Source organism: Taudactylus pleione, unplaced genomic scaffold, assembly GCF_031769625.1.
Source record: "Taudactylus pleione unplaced genomic scaffold, aTauple2 ptg000469l, whole genome shotgun sequence".
Taxonomy (NCBI): Eukaryota; Metazoa; Chordata; class Amphibia; order Anura; family Myobatrachidae; genus Taudactylus; species Taudactylus pleione.
Window position 1 is genome coordinate 30799 of NW_028284871.1, and position 25152 is coordinate 55950.

Sequence of the window (25152 nt, forward strand, 5' to 3'; positions counted from 1 at the left end):
TATGTAGATGGTGTAGTAGTGTGACTATATGTAGTGTACAGTATGTAGATGGTGTAGTTGTGTGACTATATGTAGTGTGTGTAGATGGTGTAGTAGTGTGACTATATGTAGTGTGTGTAGATGGTGTAGTAGTGTGACTATATGTAGTGTGTGTAGATGGTGTAGTAGTGTGACTATATGTAGTGTGTGTAGATGGTGTAGTTGTGTGACTATATGTAGTGTGTGTAGATGGTGTAGTAGTGCGACTATATGTAGTGTGTGTAGATGGTGTAGTAGTGTGACTATGTAGTGTATAGTATGTAGATGGTGTAGTAGTGTGACTATATGTAGTGTGTGTAGATGGTGTAGTTGTGTGACTATATGTAGTGTGTGTAGATGGTGTAGTAGTGCGACTATATGTAGTGTGTGTAGATGGTGTAGTAGTGTGACTATGTAGTGTATAGTATGTAGATAGTGTAGTAGTGTGACTATATGTAGCATACAGTATGTAGATGGTGTAGTAGTGTGACTATATGTAGTGTGTGTAGATGGTGTAGTTGTGTGACTATATGTAGTGTGTGTAGATGGTGTAGTAGTGTGACTATATGTAGTGTGTGTAGATAGTGTAATAGTGTGACTATATGTAGTGTACAGTGTGTAGATGGTGTAGTAGTGTGACTATATGTAGTGTACAGTGTGTAGATGGTGTAGTAGTGTGACTATATGTAGTGTATAGTATGTAGATGGTGTAGTAGTGTGACTATATGTAGTGTGTGTAGATGGTGTAGTTGTGTGACTATATGTAGTGTGTGTAGATGGTGTAGTAGTGTGACTATATGTAGTGTACAGTATGTAGATGGTGTATTAGTGTGACTATATGTAGTGTACAGTATGTAGATGGTGTATTAGTGTGACTATGTAGTGTATAGGATGTAGATGGTGTAGTAGTGTGACTATATGTAGCATACAGTGTGTAGATGGTGTAGTAGTGTGACTATATGTAGTGTACAGTATGTAGATGGTGTAGTAGTGTGACTATATGTAGTGTACAGTATGTAGATGGTGTAGTAGTGTGACTATATGTAGTGTACAGTATGTAGATGGTGTAGTAGTGTGACTATATGTAGTGTACAGTATGTAGATGGTGTAGTAGTGTGACTATATGTAGCGTACAGTGTGTAGATGGTGTAGTAGTGTGACTATATGTAGCGTACAGTATGTAGATGGTGTAGTAGTGTGACTATATGTAGTGTACAGTATGTAGATGGTGTAGTAGTGTGACTATATGTAGCGTACAGTATGTAGATGGTGTAGTAGTGTGACTATATGTAGCGTACAGTGTGTAGATGGTGTAGTAGTGTGACTATATGTAGCATACAGTATGTAGATGGTGTAGTAGTGTGACTATATGTAGTGTACAGTATGTAGATGGTGTAGTAGTGTGACTATATGTAGTGTACAGTATGTAGATGGTGTAGTAGTGTGACTATATGTAGCGTACAGTGTGTAGATGGTGTAGTAGTGTGACTATATGTAGCGTACAGTATGTAGATGGTGTAGTAGTGTGACTATATGTAGTGTACAGTATGTAGATTGTGTAGTAGTGTGACTATATGTAGCGTACAGTATGTAGATGGTGTAGTAGTGTGACTATATGTAGCGTACAGTGTGTAGATGGTGTAGTAGTGTGACTATATGTAGCATACAGTAAGTAGATGGTGTAATAGTGTGACTATATGTAGTGTACAGTATGTAGATGGTGTAGTTGTGTGACTATATGTAGTGTACAGTAAGTAGATGGTGTAATAGTGTGACTATATGTAGTGTACAGTATGTAGATGGTGTAGTAGTGTGACTATATGTAGTGTGTGTAGATGGTGTAGTAGTGTGACTATATGTAGCATACAGTAAGTAGGTGGTGTAATAGTGTGACTATATGTAGTGTACCGTATGTAGATGGTGTAGTAGTGTGACTATGTAGTGTACAGTATGTAGATGGTGTAGTAGTGTGACTATGTGTAGTGTACCATATGTAGATGGTGTAGTAGTGTGACTATATGTAGTGTACAGTATGTAGATGGTGTAGTAGTGTGACTATATGTAGTGTACAGTATGTAGATGGTGTAGTAGTGTGACTATGTAGTGTATAGGATGTAGATGGTGTAGTGACTATTTGTAGTGTACAGTATGTAGATGGTGTAGTAGTGTGACTATATGTAGTGTACAGTATGTAGATGGTGTAGTAGTGTGACTATATGTAGTGTACAGTGTGTAGATGGTGTAGTAGTGTGACTATATGTAGTGTACAGTATGTAGATGGTGTAGTAGTGTGACTATATGTAGTGTACAGTATGTAGATGGTGTAGTAGTGTGACTATGTAGTGTATAGGATGTAGATGGTGTAGTGACTATATGTAGTGTACAGTATGTAGATGGTGTAGTAGTGTGACTATATGTAGTGTACAGTATGTAGATGGTGTAGTAGTGCGACTATATGTAGTGTACAGTGTGTAGATGGTGTAGTAGTGTGACTATATGTAGTGTACAGTATGTTGATGGTGTAGTAGTGTGACTATATGTATTGTACAGTATGTAGATGGTGTAGTAGTGTGACTATATGTAGTGTACAGTGTGTAGATGGTGTAGTAGTGTGACTATATGTAGTGTACAGTATGTAGATGGTGTAGTAGTGTGACTATATGTAGTGTACAGTATGTAGATGGTGTATTAGTGTGACTATATGTAGTGTACAGTATGTAGATGGTATAGTAGTGTGACTATATGTAGTGTACAGTATGTAGATGGTGTAGTAGTGTGACTATATGTAGTGTACAGTATGTAGATGGTGTAGTAGTGTGACTATATGTAGTGTACAGTATGTAGATGGTGTAGTAGTGTGACTATATGTAGTGTACAGTATGTAGATGGTGTAGTAGTGTGACTATATGTAGTGTACAGTATGTAGATAGTGTAATAGTGTGACTATATGTAGTGTACAGTATGTAGATGGTGTAGTAGTGGGACTATGTAGTGTATAGGATGTAGATGGTGTAGTGACTATATGTAGTGTACAGTATGTAGATGGTGTAGTAGTGTGACTATGTAGTGTATAGGATGTAGATGGTGTAGTGACTATATGTAGTGTACAGTATGTAGATGGTGTAGTAGTGTGACTATATGTAGTGTACAGTATGTAGATGGTGTAGTAGTGTGACTATATGTAGCGTACAGTGTGTAGATGGTGTAGTAGTGTGACTATATGTAGCGTACAGTATGTAGATGGTGTAGTAGTGTGACTATATGTAGTGTACAGTATGTAGATGGTGTAGTAGTGTGACTATATGTAGTGTACAGTATGTAGATGGTGTAGTAGTGTGACTATATGTAGTGTGTGTAGATGGTGTATTAGTGTGACTATATGTAGTGTACAGTATGTAGATGGTGTAGTAGTGTGACTATATGTAGTGTACAGTATGTAGATGGTGTAGTAGTGTGACTATATGTAGCGTACAGTATGTAGATGGTGTAGTAGTGTGACTATATGTAGTGTACAGTGTGTAGATGGTGTAGTAGTGTGACTATATGTAGCGTACAGTATGTAGATGGTGTAGTAGTGTGACTATATGTAGCGTACAGTATGTAGATGGTGTAGTAGTGTGACTATATGTAGCGTACAGTGTGTAGATGGTGTAGTAGTGTGACTATATGTAGCATACAGTATGTAGATGGTGTAGTAGTGTGACTATATGTAGTGTGTGTAGATGGTGTAGTAGTGTGACTATATGTAGCATACAGTAAGTAGATGGTGTAATAGTGTGACTATATGTAGTGTACAGTATGTAGATGGTGTAGTTGTGTGACTATATGTAGTGTACAGTAAGTAGATGGTGTAATAGTGTGACTATATGTAGTGTACAGTATGTAGATGGTGTAGTAGTGTGACTATATGTAGTGTGTGTAGATGGTGTAGTAGTGTGACTATATGTAGCATACAGTAAGTAGATGGTGTAATAGTGTGACTATATGTAGTGTACCGTATGTAGATGGTGTAGTAGTGTGACTATGTAGTGTACAGTATGTAGATGGTGTAGTAGTGTGACTATGTGTAGTGTACCATATGTAGATGGTGTAGTAGTGTGACTATATGTAGTGTGTGTAGATGGTGTAGTAGTGTGACTATATGTAGTGTACAGTGTGTAGATGGTGTAGTAGTGTGACTATATGTAGTGTACAGTATGTAGATGGTGTAGTAATGTGACTATATGTAGTGTACAGTATGTAGATGGTGTAGTAGTGTGACTATGTAGTGTATAGGATGTAGATGGTGTAGTGACTATATGTAGTGTACAGTATGTAGATGGTGTAGTAGTGTGACTATATGTAGTGTACAGTATGTAGATGGTGTAGTAGTGTGACTATATGTAGTGTACAGTGTGTAGATGGTGTAGTAGTGTGACTATATGTAGTGTACCGTATGTAGATGGTGTAGTAGTGTGACTATATGTAGTGTACAGTATGTAGATGGTGTAGTAGTGTGACTATGTAGTGTATAGGATGTAGATGGTGTAGTGACTATATGTAGTGTACAGTATGTAGATGGTGTAGTAGTGTGACTATATGTAGTGTACAGTATGTAGATGGTGTAGTAGTGTGACTATATGTAGTGTACAGTATGTAGATGGTGTAGTAGTGTGACTATATGTAGTGTACAGTATGTAGATGGTGTAGTAGTGTGACTATATGTAGTGTACAGTGTGTAGATGGTGTAGTAGTGTGACTATATGTAGTGTACAGTATGTTGATGGTGTAGTAGTGTGACTATATGTAGTGTACAGTATGTAGATGGTGTAGTAGTGTGACTATATGTAGTGTACAGTGTGTAGATGGTGTAGTAGTGTGACTATATGTAGTGTACCGTATGTAGATGGTGTAGTAGTGTGACTATATGTAGTGTACAGTATGTAGATGGTGTAGTAGTGGGACTATGTAGTGTATAGGATGTAGATGGTGTAGTGACTATATGTAGTGTACAGTATGTAGATGGTGTAGTAGTGTGACTATGTAGTGTATAGGATGTAGATGGTGTAGTGACTATATGTAGTGTACAGTATGTAGATGGTGTAGTAGTGTGACTATGTAGTGTACAGTATGTAGATGGTGTAGTAGTGTGACTTTATGTAGTGTACAGTATGTAGATAGTGTAATAGTGTGACTATATGTAGTGTACCGTATGTAGATGGTGTAGTAGTGTGACTATGTAGTGTATAGGATGTAGATGGTGTAGTGACTATATGTAGTGTACAGTATGTAGATGGTGTAGTAGTGTGACTATATGTAGGGTACAGTATGTAGATAGTGTAATAGTGTGACTATATGTAGTGTACCGTATGTAGATGGTGTATTAGTGTGACTATGTAGTGTACAGTGTGTAGATGGTGTATTAGTGTGACTATATGGCGTGTATATGCTGTATAATGGCTAGGTGTATATGTAGCGTGTATATGCTGTATAATGGGTACGTGTAGTATATGGAGTGTGTATATGCTGTTTAATGGCTACGTGTAGTTTATGTACTGTACAATGACTAGAGGGTGTACTGTGTATATGTGCTGTATTATATCTAGCTGTAGTCTGTATATACTGTATAATGGCTAGGTGTAGTATATGTAGTGTGTATATGCTGTATAATGGCTAGGTATAGTATATGGAGTGTGTATATGCTGTATAATGGCTAGGTGTAGTATATGGAGTGTGTATATGCTGTATAATGGCTAGGTATAGTATATGTAGTGTGTATATGCTGTATAATGGCTAGGTGTAGTATATGTAGCGTGTGTATGCTGTATAATGGCTAGGTGTAGTATATGTAGCGTGTGTATGCTGTATAATGTCTAGGTGTAGTATATGTAGCGCGTGTATGCTGTATAATGGCTAGGTGTAGTATATGTAGTGTGTGTATGCTGTATAATGGCTAGGTGTAGTATATGGAGCGTGTGTATGCTGTATAATGGCTAGGTGTAGTATATGTAGTGTGTGTATATGCTGTATAATGGCTAGGTGTAGTATATGTAGCGTGTGTATGCTGTATAATGGCTAGGTGTAGTATATGTAGTGTGTGTATGCTGTATAATGGCTAGGTGTAGTATATGGAGCGTGTGTATGCTGTATAATGGCTAGGTGTAGTATATGTAGTGTGTGTATATGCTGTATAATGGCTAGGTATAGTATATGTAGTGTGTGTATATGCTGTATAATGGCTAGGTATAGTATATGTAGTGTGTATATGCTGTATAATGGCTAGGTGTAGTATATGGAGTGTGTATATGCTGTATAATGGCTAGGTATAGTATATGTAGTGTGTATATGCTGTATAATGGCTAGGTGTAGTATATGGAGTGTGTATATGCTGTATAATGGCTAGGTGTAGTATATGTAGCGTGTGTATGCTGTATAATGGCTAGGTGTAGTATATGTAGTGTGTGTATATGCTGTATAATGGCTAGGTGTAGTATATGTAGCGTGTGTATATGCTGTATAATGGCTAGGTGTAGTATATGTAGCGTGTGTATATGCTGTATAATGGCTAGGTGTAGTATATGTAGCGTGTGCATATACTGTATAATGGCTAGGTGTAGTATATGTAGTGTGTATATGCTGTATAATGGCTAGGTATAGTATATGTAGTGTGTGTATATGCTGTATAATGGCTAGGTGTAGTATATGTAGTGTGTGTATATGCTGTATAATGGCTAGGTGTAGTATATGTAGTGTGTGTATGCTGTATAATGGCTAGGTATAGTATATGGAGTGTGTATATGCTGTATAATGGCTAGGTGTAGTATATGGAGTGTGTATATGCTGTATAATGGCTAGGTGTAGTATATGTAGTGTGTGTATATGCTGTATAATGGCTAGGTGTAGTATATGTAGCGTGTGTATATGCTGTATAATGGCTAGGTGTAGTATATGTAGCGTGTGTATGCTGTATAATGGCTAGGTGTAGTATATGTAGTGTGTGTATATGCTGTATAATGGCTAGGTGTAGTATATGTAGTGTGTATATGCTGTATAATGGCTAGGTGTAGTATATGGAGTGTGTATATGCTGTATAATGGCTAGGTGTAGTATATGGTGTGTGTATATGCTGTATAATGGCTAGGTGTAGTATATGTAGCGTGTGTATGCTGTATAATGGCTAGGTGTAGTATATGTAGTGTGTGTATATGCTGTATAATATCTAGGTGTAGTATATGTAGTGTGTATATGCTGTATAATGGCTAGGTGTAGTATATGTAGTGTGTATATGCTGTATAATGGCTAGGTATAGTATATGGAGTGTGTATATGCTGTATAATGGCTAGGTGTAGTATATGGAGTGTGTATATGCTGTATAATGGCTAGGTGTAGTATATGGAGTGTGTATATGCTGTATAATGGCTAGGTGTAGTATATGGAGTGTGTATATGCTGTATAATGGCTAGGTGTAGTATATGTAGCGTGTGTATATGCTGTATAATGGCTAGGTGTAGTATATGGAGTGTGTATATGCTGTATAATGGCTAGGTGTAGTATATGGAGTGTGTATATGCTGTATAATGGCTAGGTGTAGTATATGTAGCGTGTGTATGCTGTATAATGGCTAGGTGTAGTATATGTAGTGTGTGTATATGCTGTATAATGGCTAGGTGTAGTATATGGAGTGTGTATATGCTGTATAATGGCTAGGTATAGTATATGTAGTGTGTATATGCTGTATAATGGCTAGGTGTAGTATATGGAGTGTGTATATGCTGTATAATGGCTAGGTATAGTATATGTAGTGTGTATATGCTGTATAATGGCTAGGTGTAGTATATGGAGTGTGTATATGCTGTATAATGGCTAGGTATAGTATATGTAGTGTGTATATGCTGTATAATGGCTAGGTGTAGTATATGGAGTGTGTATATGCTGTATAATGGCTAGGTGTAGTATATGGAGTGTGTATATGCTGTATAATGGCTAGGTGTAGTATATGGAGTGTGTATATGCTGTATAATGGCTAGGTGTAGTATATGTAGTGTGTGTATATGCTGTATAATGGCTAGGTGTAGTATATGTAGTGTGTATATGCTGTATAATGGCTAGGTGTAGTATATGTAGTGTGTATATGCTGTATAATGGCTAGGTGTAGTATATGGAGTGTGTATATGCTGTATAATGGCTAGGTATAGTATATGTAGTGTGTATATGCTGTATAATGGCTAGGTGTAGTATATGGAGTGTGTATATGCTGTATAATGGCTAGGTGTAGTATATGGAGTGTGTATATGCTGTATAATGGCTAGGTGTAGTATATGTAGTGTGTGTATATGCTGTATAATGGCTAGGTGTAGTATATGGAGTGTGTATATGCTGTATAATGGCTAGGTGTAGTATATGTAGCGTGTGTATATGCTGTATAATGGCTAGGTGTAGTATATGTAGCGTGTGTATATGCTGTATAATGGCTAGGTGTAGTATATGTAGTGTGTGTATATGCTGTATAATGGCTAGGTGTAGTATATGTAGCGTGTGTATGCTGTATAATGGCTAGGTGTAGTATATGTAGTGTGTGTATATGCTGTATAATGGCTAGGTGTAGTATATGGAGTGTGTATATGCTGTATAATGGCTAGGTATAGTATATGGAGTGTGTATATGCTGTATAATGGCTAGGTGTAGTATATGGAGTGTGTATATGCTGTATAATGGCTAGGTATAGTATATGTAGTGTGTATATGCTGTATAATGGCTAGGTGTAGTATATGGAGTGTGTATATGCTGTATAATGGCTAGGTATAGTATATGGAGTGTGTATATGCTGTATAATGGCTAGGTGTAGTATATGGAGTGTGTATATGCTGTATAATGGCTAGGTGTAGTATATGTAGTGTGTATATGCTGTATAATGGCTAGGTATAGTATATGGAGTGTGTATATGCTGTATAATGGCTAGGTGTAGTATATGGAGTGTGTATATGCTGTATAATGGCTAGGTATAGTATATGGAGTGTGTATATGCTGTATAATGGCTAGGTGTAGTATATGGAGTGTGTATATGCTGTATAATGGCTAGGTATAGTATATGGAGTGTGTATATGCTGTATAATGGCTAGGTGTAGTATATGGAGTGTGTATATGCTGTATAATGGCTAGGTATAGTATATGGAGTGTGTATATGCTGTATAATGGCTAGGTGTAGTATATGGAGTGTGTATATGCTGTATAATGGCTAGGTGTAGCTCTCGCTAAGACCGGTCTTTTGTGAGAGAGGGACATCCGGGTTCATGACCTTGAAGTCTCTCTTGCGGATGCGCAGAATGACGCGTGTGTCTTCGGGTTTGCTGGGAGATATCCAATTAGATCCCTCTCATAGCACTTTGCAGAAAAAGCCCATAGGCTTCTATTAGGGAACGCCATCTAACGATGTCATTACCCATTGGGTCCAAGTTGCAGAAAGCTTAGCGTTCCTGAGCAAAATGTGGTCAAACCCCCCAAAACTGCATTTTTAGGGGTTTAACCGCATTACTGATGATCGTACATCACGCCAACATTCTTTCGGGCAGATGGGACCAATCTAGCAAGAGTTAGATGTTCATACACATCCTGCTACTATTCTATTGGTCACATAGATCACATGGGAACTTGTGTATAAGGAAACAATCTCTACATTCTAGCTATACTCAGCTTGTCATATATGGAGGCTTATGTAATAGGCAGCAATCTGCAGGACCAGCTTGGTTTTGCCTGTAAAATGATTGGCGCTACAGTTAGACTGGCAGGAGTTCCCGCAGAGGGTGCAGCTCGCTGCCTATTACACATGCCCCATTGCGTGATGCCATTTTGCATTATGTTATGAAGTTTCTTATGTGTAACTGTAGAGCTGAGGGCCAGGAACAGATGTATGTATATATTGTATATCCTGGTCTAGATCTGCTTGACATAGAGGGAGACTAAGGGAGGGAGACTAAGGGAGGGAGACTAAGGGAGGAAGACTAAGGGAGGGAGACTAAGGGAGGGAGACTAAGGGAGGGAGACTAAGGGAGGGAGACTAAGGGAGGGAGACTAAGGGAGGGAGACTAAAGCTGGCCACACGCTAGAACAACTTACATCCAACCAGCCAACTTGTTGATTGGTTAGAATGAAAATCTGGTAAGGAATACAATCTACTAGTTGGCTGGTTGGACAGATAATCTTTAGATGTGTGGCCAGCTTAAGGGAGGGAGACTGAGGGAAACTAAGGGAGGGGGCTGTTCTCAAGTTCAATTAGAAATAATTATTTTTACACTGAAAAACCAAATCTTCATCTTGTAAGAAAATAAATCTAAAAGTCCATTTCATCGCCCCCGTTTCCTGCAAGAGCAGAGGCCAAGGTCCAGGTCTTCCAACGCAGATGTCGTGGCCCCGGCCTCTGTTCTGAGACGATCATCGGAGTAACCACAGGGTAAGCTGATGGTTACTCAGATGAGCGATGGTCTCGCCAGTGATCCGATGGATGCGTGTCCGGACACAGCTGCGGATCATACAAACATGCAGGAGGCGTTACACCAGACGTCTCCTGTTACATTAGCATAAATTAGCATCACGATGCTAACCGCGCGCAACGCGGGATCAGGCCCTGGGACAAGGACATGTGACGGAAAGCTGCAAAATATGTACAGACAGGTTATATGTGGTAAAACATTTACTATGGCTGAGCTCTTATGTATTACGGTTGTATTATTATTATGGTATATTATTATTTTTATTATTATTGTATATATTCTTATTAGGGTATATTACTAGGGGATATTATTAGGTATTATTATTATTAGGGATAACTATAATTATTATTATATTGTTAGGGTATATTATTATACTATTTTATATTATTATTAGGGTTAGTATATTACTATTACAGCATATTATTATTATTAGGGATTATTATTTTTAGGGTATATTATACTATTTTTGATTATTATTATTAAGGCAGATCAGTATATTAGGGCTAATCAGTGTATTATTATTATGGTAAATTATGATATTGTTATATATATATATATATATATATATATATATATATGCCATTATTTTCCCGGACCTTATATTGTTTTCTGGTTTAGTTCCTCCGTTGCCCACACTGAACCCTGGCCCATCACTGATAGAAGGAGTGGGCCGGACCCTGGCTGCCTCATGTACTGCGGAGGGGAACCCTGTTCCTAGCTTGACATGGGAGACCGAGGTCACCGGGACAAATGAATCAAACACATATCCACATACCCGATCGGTCTCAGTGACCAGCGAATTTTACGTCGTACCAACGCGGAGCATGAACGGAAAGTCCCTGACCTGCGTAATCTCTCACCCAGGGTTCCAGCAGGAGAAGAAAATCATACATCTGCTTTCTGTAAAATGTAAGTGACACAAAGAACAGGTGTATTGTTACTTACCTACAACAGGTTATACCTGTAACAAGTAATACAGGTATGTTGTTACTTACCTGTAACAAGTAATACAGGTTTGTTGTTACTTACTTGTTGCAGGTAATACAGGTGTGATGTTACTTACCTGTAACTGGTAATACAGGTGTGTTGTTACTTACCTGTAACTGGTAATACAGGTGTGTTGTTACTTACCTGTAACGGGTAATACAGGTGTGTTGTTACTTACCTGTAATGGGTAATACAGGTGTGCTGTTACTTACCTGTAACGGGTAATACAGGTGTGTTGTTACTTACCTGTAACGGGTAATACAGGTGTGTTGTTACTTACCTGTAACGGGTAATACAGGTGTGTTGTTACTTACCTGTAACTGGTAATACAGGTGTGTTGTTACTTACCTGTAACGGGTAATACAGGTGTGTTGTTACTTACCTGTAATGGGTAATACAGGTGTGCTGTTACTTACCTGTAACGGGTAATACAGGTGTGTTGTTACTTACCTGTAACTGGTAATACAGGTGTGTTGTTACTTACCTGTAACTGGTAATACAGGTGTGTTGTTACTTACCTGTAACGGGTAATACAGGTGTGTTGTTACTTACCTGTAATGGGTAATACAGGTGTGCTGTTACTTACCTGTAACGGGTAATACAGGTGTGTTGTTACTTACCTGTAACGGGTAATACAGGTGTGTTGTTACTTACCTGTAACGGGTAATACAGGTGTGTTGTTACTTACCTGTAACTGGTAATACAGGTGTGTTGTTACTTACCTGTAACTGGTAATACAGGTGTATTGTTACTTACCTACAACAGGTTATACCTGTAACAAGTAATACAGGTATGTTGTTACTTACCTGTAACAAGTAATACAGGTTTGTTGTTACTTACCTGTTGCAGGTAATACAAGTATGTTGTTACTTACTTGTTGCAGGTAATACAGGTGTGATGTTACTTACCTGTAACTGGTAATACAGGTGTGTTGTTACTTACCTATAACTGGTAATACAGGTGTGTTGTTACTTACCTGTAACTGGTAATACAGGTGTGCTGTTACTTACCTGTAACGGGTAATACAGGTGTGTTGTTACTTACCTGTAACGGGTAATACAGGTGTGTTGTTACTTACCTGTAACTGGTAATACAGGTGTGTTGTTACTTACCTGTAACGGGTAATACAGGTGTGTTGTTACTTACCTGTAACGGGTAATACAGGTGTGTTGTTACTTACCTGTAACTGGTAATACAGGTGTGTTGTTACTTACCTGTAACGGGTAATACAGGTGTGTTGTTACTTACCTGTAACGGGTAATACAGGTGTGTTGTTACTTACCTGTAACGGGTAATACAGGTGTGTTGTTACTTACCTGTAACGGGTAATACAGGTGTGTTGTTACTTACCTGTAACTGGTAATACAGGTGTGTTGTTACTTACCTGTAACGGGTAATACAGGTGTGTTGTTACTTACCTGTAACGGGTAATACAGGTGTGTTGTTACTTACCTGTAACGGGTAATACAGGTGTGTTGTTACTTACCTGTAACGGGTAATACAGGTGTGTTGTTACTTACCTGTAACTGGTAATACAGGTGTGTTGTTACTTACCTGTAACTGGTAATACAGGTGTGTTGTTACTTACCTGTAACTGGTAATACAGGTGTGTTGTTACTTACCTGTAACGGGTAATACAGGTGTGTTGTTACTTACCTGTAATGGGTAATACAGGTGTGCTGTTACTTACCTGTAACGGGTAATACAGGTGTGTTGTTACTTACCTGTAACTGGTAATACAGGTGTGTTGTTACTTACCTGTAACTGGTAATACAGGTGTGTTGTTACTTACCTGTAACGGGTAATACAGGTGTGTTGTTACTTACCTGTAATGGGTAATACAGGTGTGCTGTTACTTACCTGTAACGGGTAATACAGGTGTGTTGTTACTTACCTGTAACGGGTAATACAGGTGTGTTGTTACTTACCTGTAACGGGTAATACAGGTGTGTTGTTACTTACCTGTAACTGGTAATACAGGTGTGTTGTTACTTACCTGTAACTGGTAATACAGGTGTATTGTTACTTACCTACAACAGGTTATACCTGTAACAAGTAATACAGGTATGTTGTTACTTACCTGTAACAAGTAATACAGGTTTGTTGTTACTTACCTGTTGCAGGTAATACAAGTATGTTGTTACTTACTTGTTGCAGGTAATACAGGTGTGATGTTACTTACCTGTAACTGGTAATACAGGTGTGTTGTTACTTACCTATAACTGGTAATACAGGTGTGTTGTTACTTACCTGTAACTGGTAATACAGGTGTGCTGTTACTTACCTGTAACGGGTAATACAGGTGTGTTGTTACTTACCTGTAACGGGTAATACAGGTGTGTTGTTACTTACCTGTAACTGGTAATACAGGTGTGTTGTTACTTACCTGTAACGGGTAATACAGGTGTGTTGTTACTTACCTGTAACGGGTAATACAGGTGTGTTGTTACTTACCTGTAACTGGTAATACAGGTGTGTTGTTACTTACCTGTAACGGGTAATACAGGTGTGTTGTTACTTACCTGTAACGGGTAATACAGGTGTGTTGTTACTTACCTGTAACGGGTAATACAGGTGTGTTGTTACTTACCTGTAACGGGTAATACAGGTGTGTTGTTACTTACCTGTAACTGGTAATACAGGTGTGTTGTTACTTACCTGTAACGGGTAATACAGGTGTGTTGTTACTTACCTGTAACGGGTAATACAGGTGTGTTGTTACTTACCTGTAACGGGTAATACAGGTGTGTTGTTACTTACCTGTAACGGGTAATACAGGTGTGTTGTTACTTACCTGTAACTGGTAATACAGGTGTGTTGTTACTTACCTGTAACTGGTAATACAGGTGTGTTGTTACTTACCTGTAACTGGTAATACAGGTGTGTTGTTACTTACCTGTAACGGGTAATACAGGTGTGTTGTTACTTACCTGTAATGGGTAATACAGGTGTGCTGTTACTTACCTGTAACGGGTAATACAGGTGTGTTGTTACTTACCTGTAACGGGTAATACAGGTGTGTTGTTACTTACCTGTAACGGGTAATACAGGTGTGTTGTTACTTACCTGTAACTGGTAATACAGGTGTGTTGTTACTTACCTGTAACTGGTAATACAGGTGTATTGTTACTTACCTACAACAGGTTATACCTGTAACAAGTAATACAGGTATGTTGTTACTTACCTGTAACAAGTAATACAGGTTTGTTGTTACTTACCTGTTGCAGGTAATACAAGTATGTTGTTACTTACTTGTTGCAGGTAATACAGGTGTGATGTTACTTACCTGTAACTGGTAATACAGGTGTGTTGTTACTTACCTATAACTGGTAATACAGGTGTGTTGTTACTTACCTGTAACTGGTAATACAGGTGTGCTGTTACTTACCTGTAACGGGTAATACAGGTGTGTTGTTACTTACCTGTAACGGGTAATACAGGTGTGTTGTTACTTACCTGTAACTGGTAATACAGGTGTGTTGTTACTTACCTGTAACGGGTAATACAGGTGTGTTGTTACTTACCTGTAACGGGTAATACAGGTGTGTTGTTACTTACCTGTAACTGGTAATACAGGTGTGTTGTTACTTACCTGTAACGGGTAATACAGGTGTGTTGTTACTTACCTGTAACGGGTAATACAGGTGTGTTGTTACTTACCTGTAACGGGTAATACAGGTGTGTTGTTACTTACCTGTAACGGGTAATACAGGTGTGTTGTTACTTACCTGTAACTGGTAATACAGGTGTGTTGTTACTTACCTGTAACGGGTAATACAGGTGTGTTGTTACTTACCTGTAACGGGTAATACAGGTGTGTTGTTACTTACCTGTAACGGGTAATACAGGTGTGTTGTTACTTACCTGTAACGGGTAATACAGGTGTGTTGTTACTTACCTGTAACTGGTAATACAGGTGTGTTGTTACTTACCTGTAACTGGTAATACAGGTGTGTTGTTACTTACCTGTAACTGGTAATACAGGTGTGTTGTTACTTACCTGTAACTGGTAATACAGGTGTGTTGTTACTTACCTGTTATCAGCGGCTTCATTTACGGTCTCCTCCACAGATCTGGGGGACGTATCTATACAAGGGCATGAAGACTGGTTTGCTGGGAAAGAGGAAGCTGCTCTGACATGTCTCTGTGATGGGAATCCAGCCCCAATATACAAATGGTCCAAGTAAGTCTGTATATTATATTCCTACGATCTATATTATATATGATATCATCTCCTATAACTCTGAGATCCTTCACATATCGCAATTTCCAGAATAAATGATGTTGCTGAAGTTTACATCCAATGTATAATGTCCACCATTGAACAAAGAGGTGACATAAGGTAAAAGTCCGTCCTGTATCCCCCTAGTGCTGCCCACAGACGCTAACACTGGAGGAATGAATGAGCACCATATTGCCGTCTCTGTATTCATCACCATATATGAGGGGCCACATTTATTCCACACAGCACGACCCGCAATATTAGGGTTCCTTATAAATACTGTGCCTGGTGCAGGGTGGAGCGTACACCTGTCAGCGGGGCATATCTCCATGTTTCTGCACTGTGCACGCCCAATAACTGAGCACAGCCAGAGCCCTACGCATTATGGCTGCAACAGGGTAACTGCGAGGTAATGGGGCGTTCTCACATAGACACAAATCTGTATGATTTACCGCCGGACCCATGCCCGGCGGATGCAATCCCTAAAGCGGCATCCCGGCAGAGGAGGAAATCCCGATCGTCCAAGGTAAGTATATACTAACCTATTTCTAACCCCTAACCCTCCCGGGGGGGTGCCTAACCCTAACCTACCCCCCCAAGTGCCTAAACCTAAGTCCCCTGGGGGGGTGCCTAACCCTAAGTCCCCAGCGGGGTGCTTAAAGCTAACCCCCCCTTCCCCGCTACCTAACCCTAACCTCCCAGGCGGGTGCCTAACCCTAAGTTCCCCCGGGAACCCTAAAACTAATCCCCCCCCCCCGCGGCTATCCGCGCTCGGCACCCTGCGTCCCTTTGATCGGGAAGCCGGGCGTCAAGCTCCTGGTGTATGTCTAATGACAGGTGTCGGGATTTCGGCACCTGTCATTAGACACTTGCTGGGATATGACAGTCAAGAAGCCGACTGTCGGTATTAGGTCTGCCGGCTTCCCATCTGCATACGGGTAGTATAGGTAATGCTCTCCCTCTCCTATGAGACTCTTCACCTCTCTACAAATCTTCAAACGGGCTCTCAAGACCCAACTACTTCATCATAGCCTTCCAGCTCTCATCCTAATCCATGTCATACTCTTTCCTCCCTATCTACCCCTTCTGTGTCACGCCTGTCTGTCTGCCCCTCCCCTTCTGTGTCACGCCTGTCTGTCTGCCCCTCCCCTTCTGTGTCACGCCTGTCTGCCCCTCCCCTTCTGTGTCACGCCTGTCTGTCTGCCCCTCCCCTTCTGTGTCACGCCTGTCTGTCTGCCCCTCCCCTTCTGTGTCACGCCTGTCTGCCCCTCCCCTTCTGTGTCACGCCTGTCTGCCCCTCCCCTTCTGTGTCACGCCTGTGTGCCCCTTCCCTTCTGTGTCACGCCTGTCTGCCCCTCCCCATCTGTGTCACGCCTGTCTGCCACTCCCCATCTGTGTCACGCCTGTCTGTCTGCCCCTCCCCTTCTGTGTCACGCCTGTCTGTCTGCCCCTCCCCTTCTGTGTCACGCCTGTCTGCCCCTCCCCATCTATGTCATGCCTGTCTGCCCCTCCCCATCTGTGTCATGCCTGTCTGCCCCTCCCCATCTGTGTCACGCCTGTCTGCCCCTCCCCTTCTGTCACGCCTGTCTGCCCCTCCCCTTCTGTCACGCCTGTCTGCCCCTCCCCTTCTGTCACGCCTGTCTGCCCCTCCCCTTCTGTGTCACGCCTGTCTGCCCCTCCCCTTCTGTGTCACGCGTCTGTCTGCCCCTCCCCTTCTGTGTCACGCGTCTGTCTGCCCCTCCCCATCTGTGTCACGCGTCTGTCTGCCCCTCCCCATCTGTGTCACGCGTCTGTCTGCCCCTCCCCATCTGTGTCACACCTGTCTGCCCCTCCCCATCTGTGTCACGCCTGTCTGCCCCTCCCCTTCTGTGTCACGCCTGTCTGTCTGCCCCTCCCCATCTGTGTCATGCCTGTCTCTGCCCCTCCCCATCTGTGTCACGCCTGTCTGTCTGCCCCTCCCCATCTGTGTCACGCCTGTCTGTCTGCCCCTCCCCTTTAGAATGTGTTGATTTTAAAATGAACCACTATATACCCCTGCCTGTACCTTCTAAAATCCTTCCTATAAACCTCTAAGGATGACGCTAATTTGCGTACGCAGTCATACAATAAATAGAGACTCCAGACTTAGAACATGTGGTTCCGAAGCGCAAAGTATTATTCAAGTAAAAGTACAGTCAGTTACACGCTATGATCTGTGTATAATAAGCGCAAATAAATACAATGAGAGAGAGAGACACGCACAGGGGGAGAGGCACACGCACAGGGGGAGAGGCACACACACAGAGCACACGCACAGAGAGAGAGACACTTTAGGCGTAAAAGGAAATTATACAGACCCCAAGTACAGTATACATACGCTGCGCCTCGGGACACAGAGATAGGCCTCAGACTAGAGACCCCTAGTACATACAACCTTCAGCATGGACTAAAAAACCCGTATCCGGGCACATGTATTTATTCCCCCCAGACTAAAACAGGACAATGGGGAAGTTTCTTGCTGATGTCATTGGTTCCCAGAGGAGAAGCATATGTTACAGAACATTTAACAGGCTGGTTCAAATAGACTCTCCCTGCCTCTAACAGCCGGAGTCTTTCTAGTAACGCCCTCTGTAACATTCTAACATTTTGTTGCTTGTAGGTTCTGCGATCCATAACTTGAGTTTGCATGATGCGATCTCTCCACCGATAACACCGGGATGCTGTAAAAAGCGTATGCATCAGAACAAAACCAAACATAACTTGCTTATCATGTATAATACCTTAGTTATCAAATACCTTTATTTCTCAGCATTTAAACTAACAACCCACCTAAATCATACATTTTGATGCTTATTGAACCTTATGTGTGAATATGAAATGTGTGAGTATTCAGGGTTTGATATAAGGACATTTTTAATGTGTGTATGAAGGTGGGTGCATTTATCTCTAACATTTTAGCAGCGTGACATGCTGGGCCAGATAGTTCTACACCTCCTGTCAGCAGGCCCTCCCACCTTTCCTGTGTAGAAAGGAAAGATACCTCTGTCAGTCTCTTGTGTGAAAATGCAAAATATCCCAACTACAAGAGACTGACCTAAGGTGACACTCTAGCCCCTGAAATCATGTCATTGCAGGAAGCTTGCTTATTTGTTCTAGCCAGACCACCCGTTGTGGGCAAACACTATGCAGGAAGCTTATCTACACAAGCCAGTTGTCACCTGGCCACTTGCTTAATGTAATACTGTAACGCCATTTCTGGAATATATCCTTTATAATATGTAAAGTAATGAAATAGGCTTTTAGTGAATCGCCATAACATATGATAATGGTCACAGATGCATTCGCATGATGCTAATGGTATTATCGCCACATGTACTAAAATGTGAGTTTGTCTAAAATGGCGCTTAGGCGGCCATTTCGCAAAATGGCGTCTTGTGGCCAGTCGCAAGATGGCGTCGCTGCGATTAAATTTTAAACTGAACTTGTCTCAGCCAATTATTCAGCTTCGACAAATGTAAGCTCTCACGAGCAGGGACCTCTTCCCTCATGTGCTCCTCTTTACATTTTCTTATACTCTTTACTCCCCATAAGGGCACCTAACACGTGACTGCCAACTCCCGGCAGCTTTTTGTGAGTGTTATAATCGCTATTGCAGCAATGTATATAAGTCGTGTCCTTGTCCTGCACTGTAATATACTGTAAGTTACTTGTTCCTTGTTCATTTATTAGTTTTATGTACTATGTAAGGCGCTGCGGAACACTTGTGGCACCATATAAATAAAAGATAATAATAATAGTATAGGGTTGTATAGCGTAGTATAGGGTTGTATAGAGTAGTATAGGGTTGTATAGAGTAGTATAGGGTTGTATAGGGTACAGTAGGTGAAGCACATACGGATGATGACTAATATCATCTTAGCATAGAGCTGAGGGTCAGGACACCACAAGATGCATACAGAGTAATGTACACATTTCCGTTCCATCCCACTCTGCATGAGCCTCATTGTCTGTCTCCCAAAGTGGAAGCTCTTCACTGGCAGACAAATGGAGGCATAGGGGCTTATGTAATAGCCTGCGAGAGGCGGCCACGGGGGGTGTGTGGATTATTATTATTAGATCGACAATAAAAAGGTAGACATGGCAGTGGTCGACACATGTTTTATTTGCTAACCCTAATCTTCAACCTAACCCTTCCCTTGGTGCCTGATCCTAGCCTAACTCTAAAAAACAAAATAAAGAAAAGTTTACCATAATTTTGCGTCGACCTAAACACATCGACCTTTTGTACCTGTTGACCATCTGCTGTGGACTGATTGCTTGTCAGACTTGCCAAAATTGTGCCTGTGCCTACATCTGCATGGACATAAGCCCCAGAGCATCCCGTTTGCAAGCCTCGTGGACCCCTTACTCCCAGCACTATGTGGCATTCCAGTTATAAAATCTTTCTTATTGGTGCAATTTAATATTTATAGATTGCAGACAAACACCTGGCGCAATAATGGCTAGTGTAGTGCCTTAGCGCGCCTTCACGCTCTGCCTTAGCGCGCCTTCACGCTCTGCCTTAGCGCGCCTTCACGCTCTGCCTTAGCGCGCCTTCACGCTCTGCCTTAGCGCGCCTTCACGCTCTGCCTTAGCGCGCCTTCACGCTCTGCCTTAGCGCGCCTTCACGCTCTGCCTTAGCGCACCTTCACGCACTGCCTTAGCGCACCAGTCTCTGCAGCGGCCGCCATTCCCAGGTGAAGGTTGAGGTCCGTCAATGTTAAAAAAGTAAAAAATAGATTTCAAAATTTAAAAAAAAATGAATGTGTAAAGGTATATGAGAAATCACAAAGAGATTAAAGTAAAATTTGGTCCCTGGATGGGTCTGAATTTGCTGATTCATCCATAGAGAAATGACTGAAACACGTCGGGAATAGTAGGCGTACCGGTTATGCCTCCATTTATTCACTGTCAGAGGGTTTGGGAACAATACTTATGGAGCTTTGGCACATCAGAGTCCAACATCCTCCCACTTTAACGTCGTCAACGTTCACCCTCCAACCACTTTAGTATCTTTTACTCTACACACTTTGTAGTTTCTCACTGATAGCTGGAAGGAATCAGGAAAGTGAGAGCGGATAGGAAATGTGGGTAATGTGCTTTTCCGGCTTGTGTTACTGGAGGACGCGCTCCATGGACAGTATAGGACGAGGACCAATCTGCACCATCTCAGTGTAATGGTCTCCTCTTTATATAGTTCTCATCCTCATGGGGCTGTACATATCTCCTGCCCTACCGCTGCCATCTTGTTCCACAGACCCAGGCCCATTGGGGGAGCTACAGGAGCACTTACAATAACCAGGGCACAGTTCTTTCATCCACCTACTGCTAGCAGACATGGAAGGTCAGTGCCCGTCTTTCTGCACTAAGTGCAGCAGTCACAGCTTTCAGGTTCCCCGTCAGGCCAGGACAAATCCCAGCTCTACGCCAAACAAGTGACTTTGTGGGAAAAAGTCAACCTTGAGAATCCGGCTGGACCAGTTCATGATGTCACCTCGCCGTACGAGCTGGTGCTTGTACACAGGACTCACATTACCCTACGCACAGCATGGAGTAACCCTTTCCCTTTCCACTACATCTGGAGAAACACCACATCCACGTCTGATTGGCTCCAAATGTATTCTGCATCAAGACAACGACTCCAAATATACAACCAATGTCATTAAGAACTATCTTCACATGTATCACTAAGAGCTCCATCCAGCCCATCCCCCGTACACTCTTTTCACTCTGATATCTAACAACAAGTATAACCCTAAGAGGGGTATTCAATATGAAAGGTTCACTTCCCTGGCAAAGTTAACGTTTCATATTGGAGTTTTTTTTCTGCGTTAAGTCTGGTGCGCGCTCCCGCTTATCCCCGTATTCAATATAAAATTAACGAAAACGGGAAACTCCGAAGTTGGATTTGCGTAAAGTTACGAATTTTTCCTTACAATAATTGTTAGACCCCCCTAAAGTTGTAAAAACACGGGGGATCACTATGGGTACCCCCGTTTTAGCCTTTAATTGAAAGTCGGGGATTTAAATAGCTGCAGCAGGTGCTTTTTTCCCGACATTGAAGAAGTGATGCAGAAGAGCACTTAGGTTATTTTTTTCGTTTTTTTAAGTGGTCCCATCAAATTTGGGGCACATGAAAATGGGTACTAGCATATTTTGGTGTCCCTAAAGTAAGTTTTTAAAAATTCTGCATTTGTGCACCTGCCGCTAATAATCTATTCTATAATACACCTGCCGCTAATAATCTATTCTAGAATACACCTGCCGCTAATAATCTATTCAAGAATGCACCTGCCGCTAATAATCTATTCTAGAATAAGCCTGCCGCTAATAATCTATTCTAGAATAAGCCTGCCGCTAATAATCTATTCTAGAATACACCTGCCGCTAATAATCTATTCTATAATACACCTGCCGCTAATAATCTATTCTAGAATACACCTGCCGCTAATAATCTATTCTAGAATACACCTGCCGCTAATAATCTATTCTAGAATACACCTGCCGCTAATAATCTATTCTATAATACACCTGCCGCTAATAATCTATTCTAGAATCCACCTGCCGCTAATAATCTATTCTAGAATACACCTGCCGCTAATAATCTATTCTAGAATACACCTGCCGCTAATAATCTATTCTAGAATACACCTGCCGCTATAAATCTATTCTAGAATACACCTGCCGCTAATAATCTATTCTAGAATACACCTGCCGCTAATAATCTATTCTAGAATACACCTGCCGCTAATAACCTATTCTAGAATACACCTGCCGCTAATAATCTTAATCTATTCTAGAATACACCTGCCGCTAATAATCTATTCTATAATACACCTGCCGCTATAAATCTATTCTAGAATACACCTGTCACTAATAATCTATTCTATAATACACCTGCCGCTATAAATCTATTCTATAATACACCTGCCGCTAATAATCTATTCTATAATACACCTGCCGCTAATAATCTATTCTAGTATACACCTGCCACTAATAATCTATTCTAGAATACACCTGCCACTAATAATCTATTCTAGACTACACCTGCCACTAATAATCTATTCTAGACTACACCTGCCACTAATAATCTATTCTAGAATACACCTGCCACTAATAATCTATTCTAGACTACACCTGCCACTAATAATCTATTCTAGAATACACCTGCCACTAATAATCTATTCTAGACTACACCTGCCGCTAATAATCTATTCTAGAATCCACCTGCCACTAATAATCTATTCTAGTATACACCTGCCGCTATAAATCTATTCTAGAATACACCTGCCGCTAATAATCTATTCTAGAATACACCTGCCGCTATAAATCTATTCTATAATACACCTGCCGCTAATAATCTATTCTAGAATACACCTGCCGCTAATAATCTATTCTATAATACACCTGCCGCTAATAATCTATTCTAGAATACACCTGCCGCTAATAATCTATTCTAGAATACACCTGCCGCTAATAATCTATTCTATAATACACCTGCTGCTAATAACCTATTCTAGAATACACCTGCCGCTAATAATCTATTCTAGAATACACCTGTCGCTAATAATCTATTCTAGTATACACCTGCCGCTATAAATCTATTCTAGAATACACCTGCCGCTAATAATCCATTCTAGAATACACCTGCCGCTAATAATCCATTCTAGAATACACCTGCCGCTAATAATCTATTCTAGAATACACCTGCCGCTAATAATCTATTCTAGAATACACCTGCCGCTAATAATCTATTCTAGAATACACCTGCCGCTAATAATCTATTCTAGAATACACCTGCCGCTAATAATCTATTCTAGAATACACCTGCCGCTAATAATCTATTCTAGAATACACCTGCCGCTAATAATCTATTCTAGAATACACCTGCCGCTAATAGCCTATTCTAGACTACACCTGCCGCTAATAATCTATTCTAGAATACACCTGCTGCTAATAATCTATTCTAGAATACACCTGCCGCTATAATCTATTCTAGAATACACCTGCCGCTAATAGCCTATTCTATAATACACTTGCCGCTAATAATCTATTCTAGAATACACCTGCCGCTAATAATCTATTCTAGAATACACCTGCCGCTATAAATCTATTCTAGAATACACCTGCCGCTAATAATCTATTCTAGAATACACCTGCCGCTAATAATCTATTCTAGACTACACCTGCCGCTAATAATCTATTCTATAATACACCTGCCGCTATAAATCTATTCTAGAATACACCTGCCGCTATAAATCTATTCTAGAATACACTGCCGCTATAAATCTATTCTAGAATACACCTGCCGCTAATAATCTATTCTAGAATACACCTGCCGCTAATAATCTATTCTAGACTACACCTGCCGCTAATAATCTATTCTAGACTACACCTGCCGCTAATAATCTATTCTAGACTACACCTGCCGCTAATAGCCTATTCTAGAATACACCTGCCGCTAATAATCTATTCTAGAATACACCTGCCGCTAATAATCTATTCTAGAATACACCTGCCGCTAATAATCTATTCTAGAATACACCTGCCGCTATAAATCTATTCTAGAATACACCTGCCGCTAATAACCTATTCTATAATACACCTGCCACTAATAATCTATTCTAGAATCCACCTGCCACTAATAATCTATTCTAGAATACACCTGCCGCTAATAATCTATTCTAGAATACACCTGCCGCTATAAATCTATTCTAGAATACACCTGCCGCTAATAACCTATTCTAGAATCCACCTGCCACTAATAATCTATTCTAGAATACACCTGCCGCTATAAATCTATTCTAGAATACACCTGCCGCTAATAATCTATTCTAGAATACACCTGCCGCTAATAATCTATTCTAGAATACACCTGCCGCTAATAATCTATTCTAGAATACACCTGCCGCTAATAATCTATTCTAGAATACACCTGCCGCTAATAATCTATTCTAGAATACACCTGCCGCTAATAATCTATTCTAGACTACACCTGCCGCTAATAGCCTATTCTAGAATGCACCTGCCGCTAATAGCCTATTCTAGAATGCACCTGCCGCTAATAATCTATTCTAGAATGCACCTGCCGCTAATAATCTATTCTAGAATGCACCTGCCGCTAATAATCTATTCTAGAAAACACCTGCCGCTAATAATCTATTCTAGAATACACCTGCCGATAATAATCTATTCTAGAATACACCTGCCGCTAATAATCTATTCTAGAATACACCTGCCGCTAATAATCTATTCTAGAGTACACCTGCCGCTAATAATCTATTCTAGAATACACCTGCCGCTAATAATCTATTCTAGAATACACCTGCCGCTAATAATCTATTCTAGAATACACCTGCCGCTAATAGCCTATTCTAGAATACACCTGCTGCTAATAATCTATTCTAGAATACACCTGCCGCTAATAATCTATTCTAGAAT

General features: G+C 40.7%; 1 protein-coding gene across 1 annotated transcript in view; it reads left to right on the forward strand.

Annotated features, from left to right (window-relative positions):
- Window positions 1-25152, forward strand: part of NECTIN4 (nectin cell adhesion molecule 4) — a 93781-nt gene that overhangs the window by 6509 nt on the left and 62120 nt on the right. The window contains exons 2-3 of the mRNA XM_088448859.1: window positions 11103-11393; window positions 15543-15654. Of these exons, the coding sequence (XP_088304985.1) occupies window positions 11103-11393; window positions 15543-15654 (403 nt within the window). The remainder of the gene's footprint in view (window positions 1-11102; window positions 11394-15542; window positions 15655-25152) is intronic.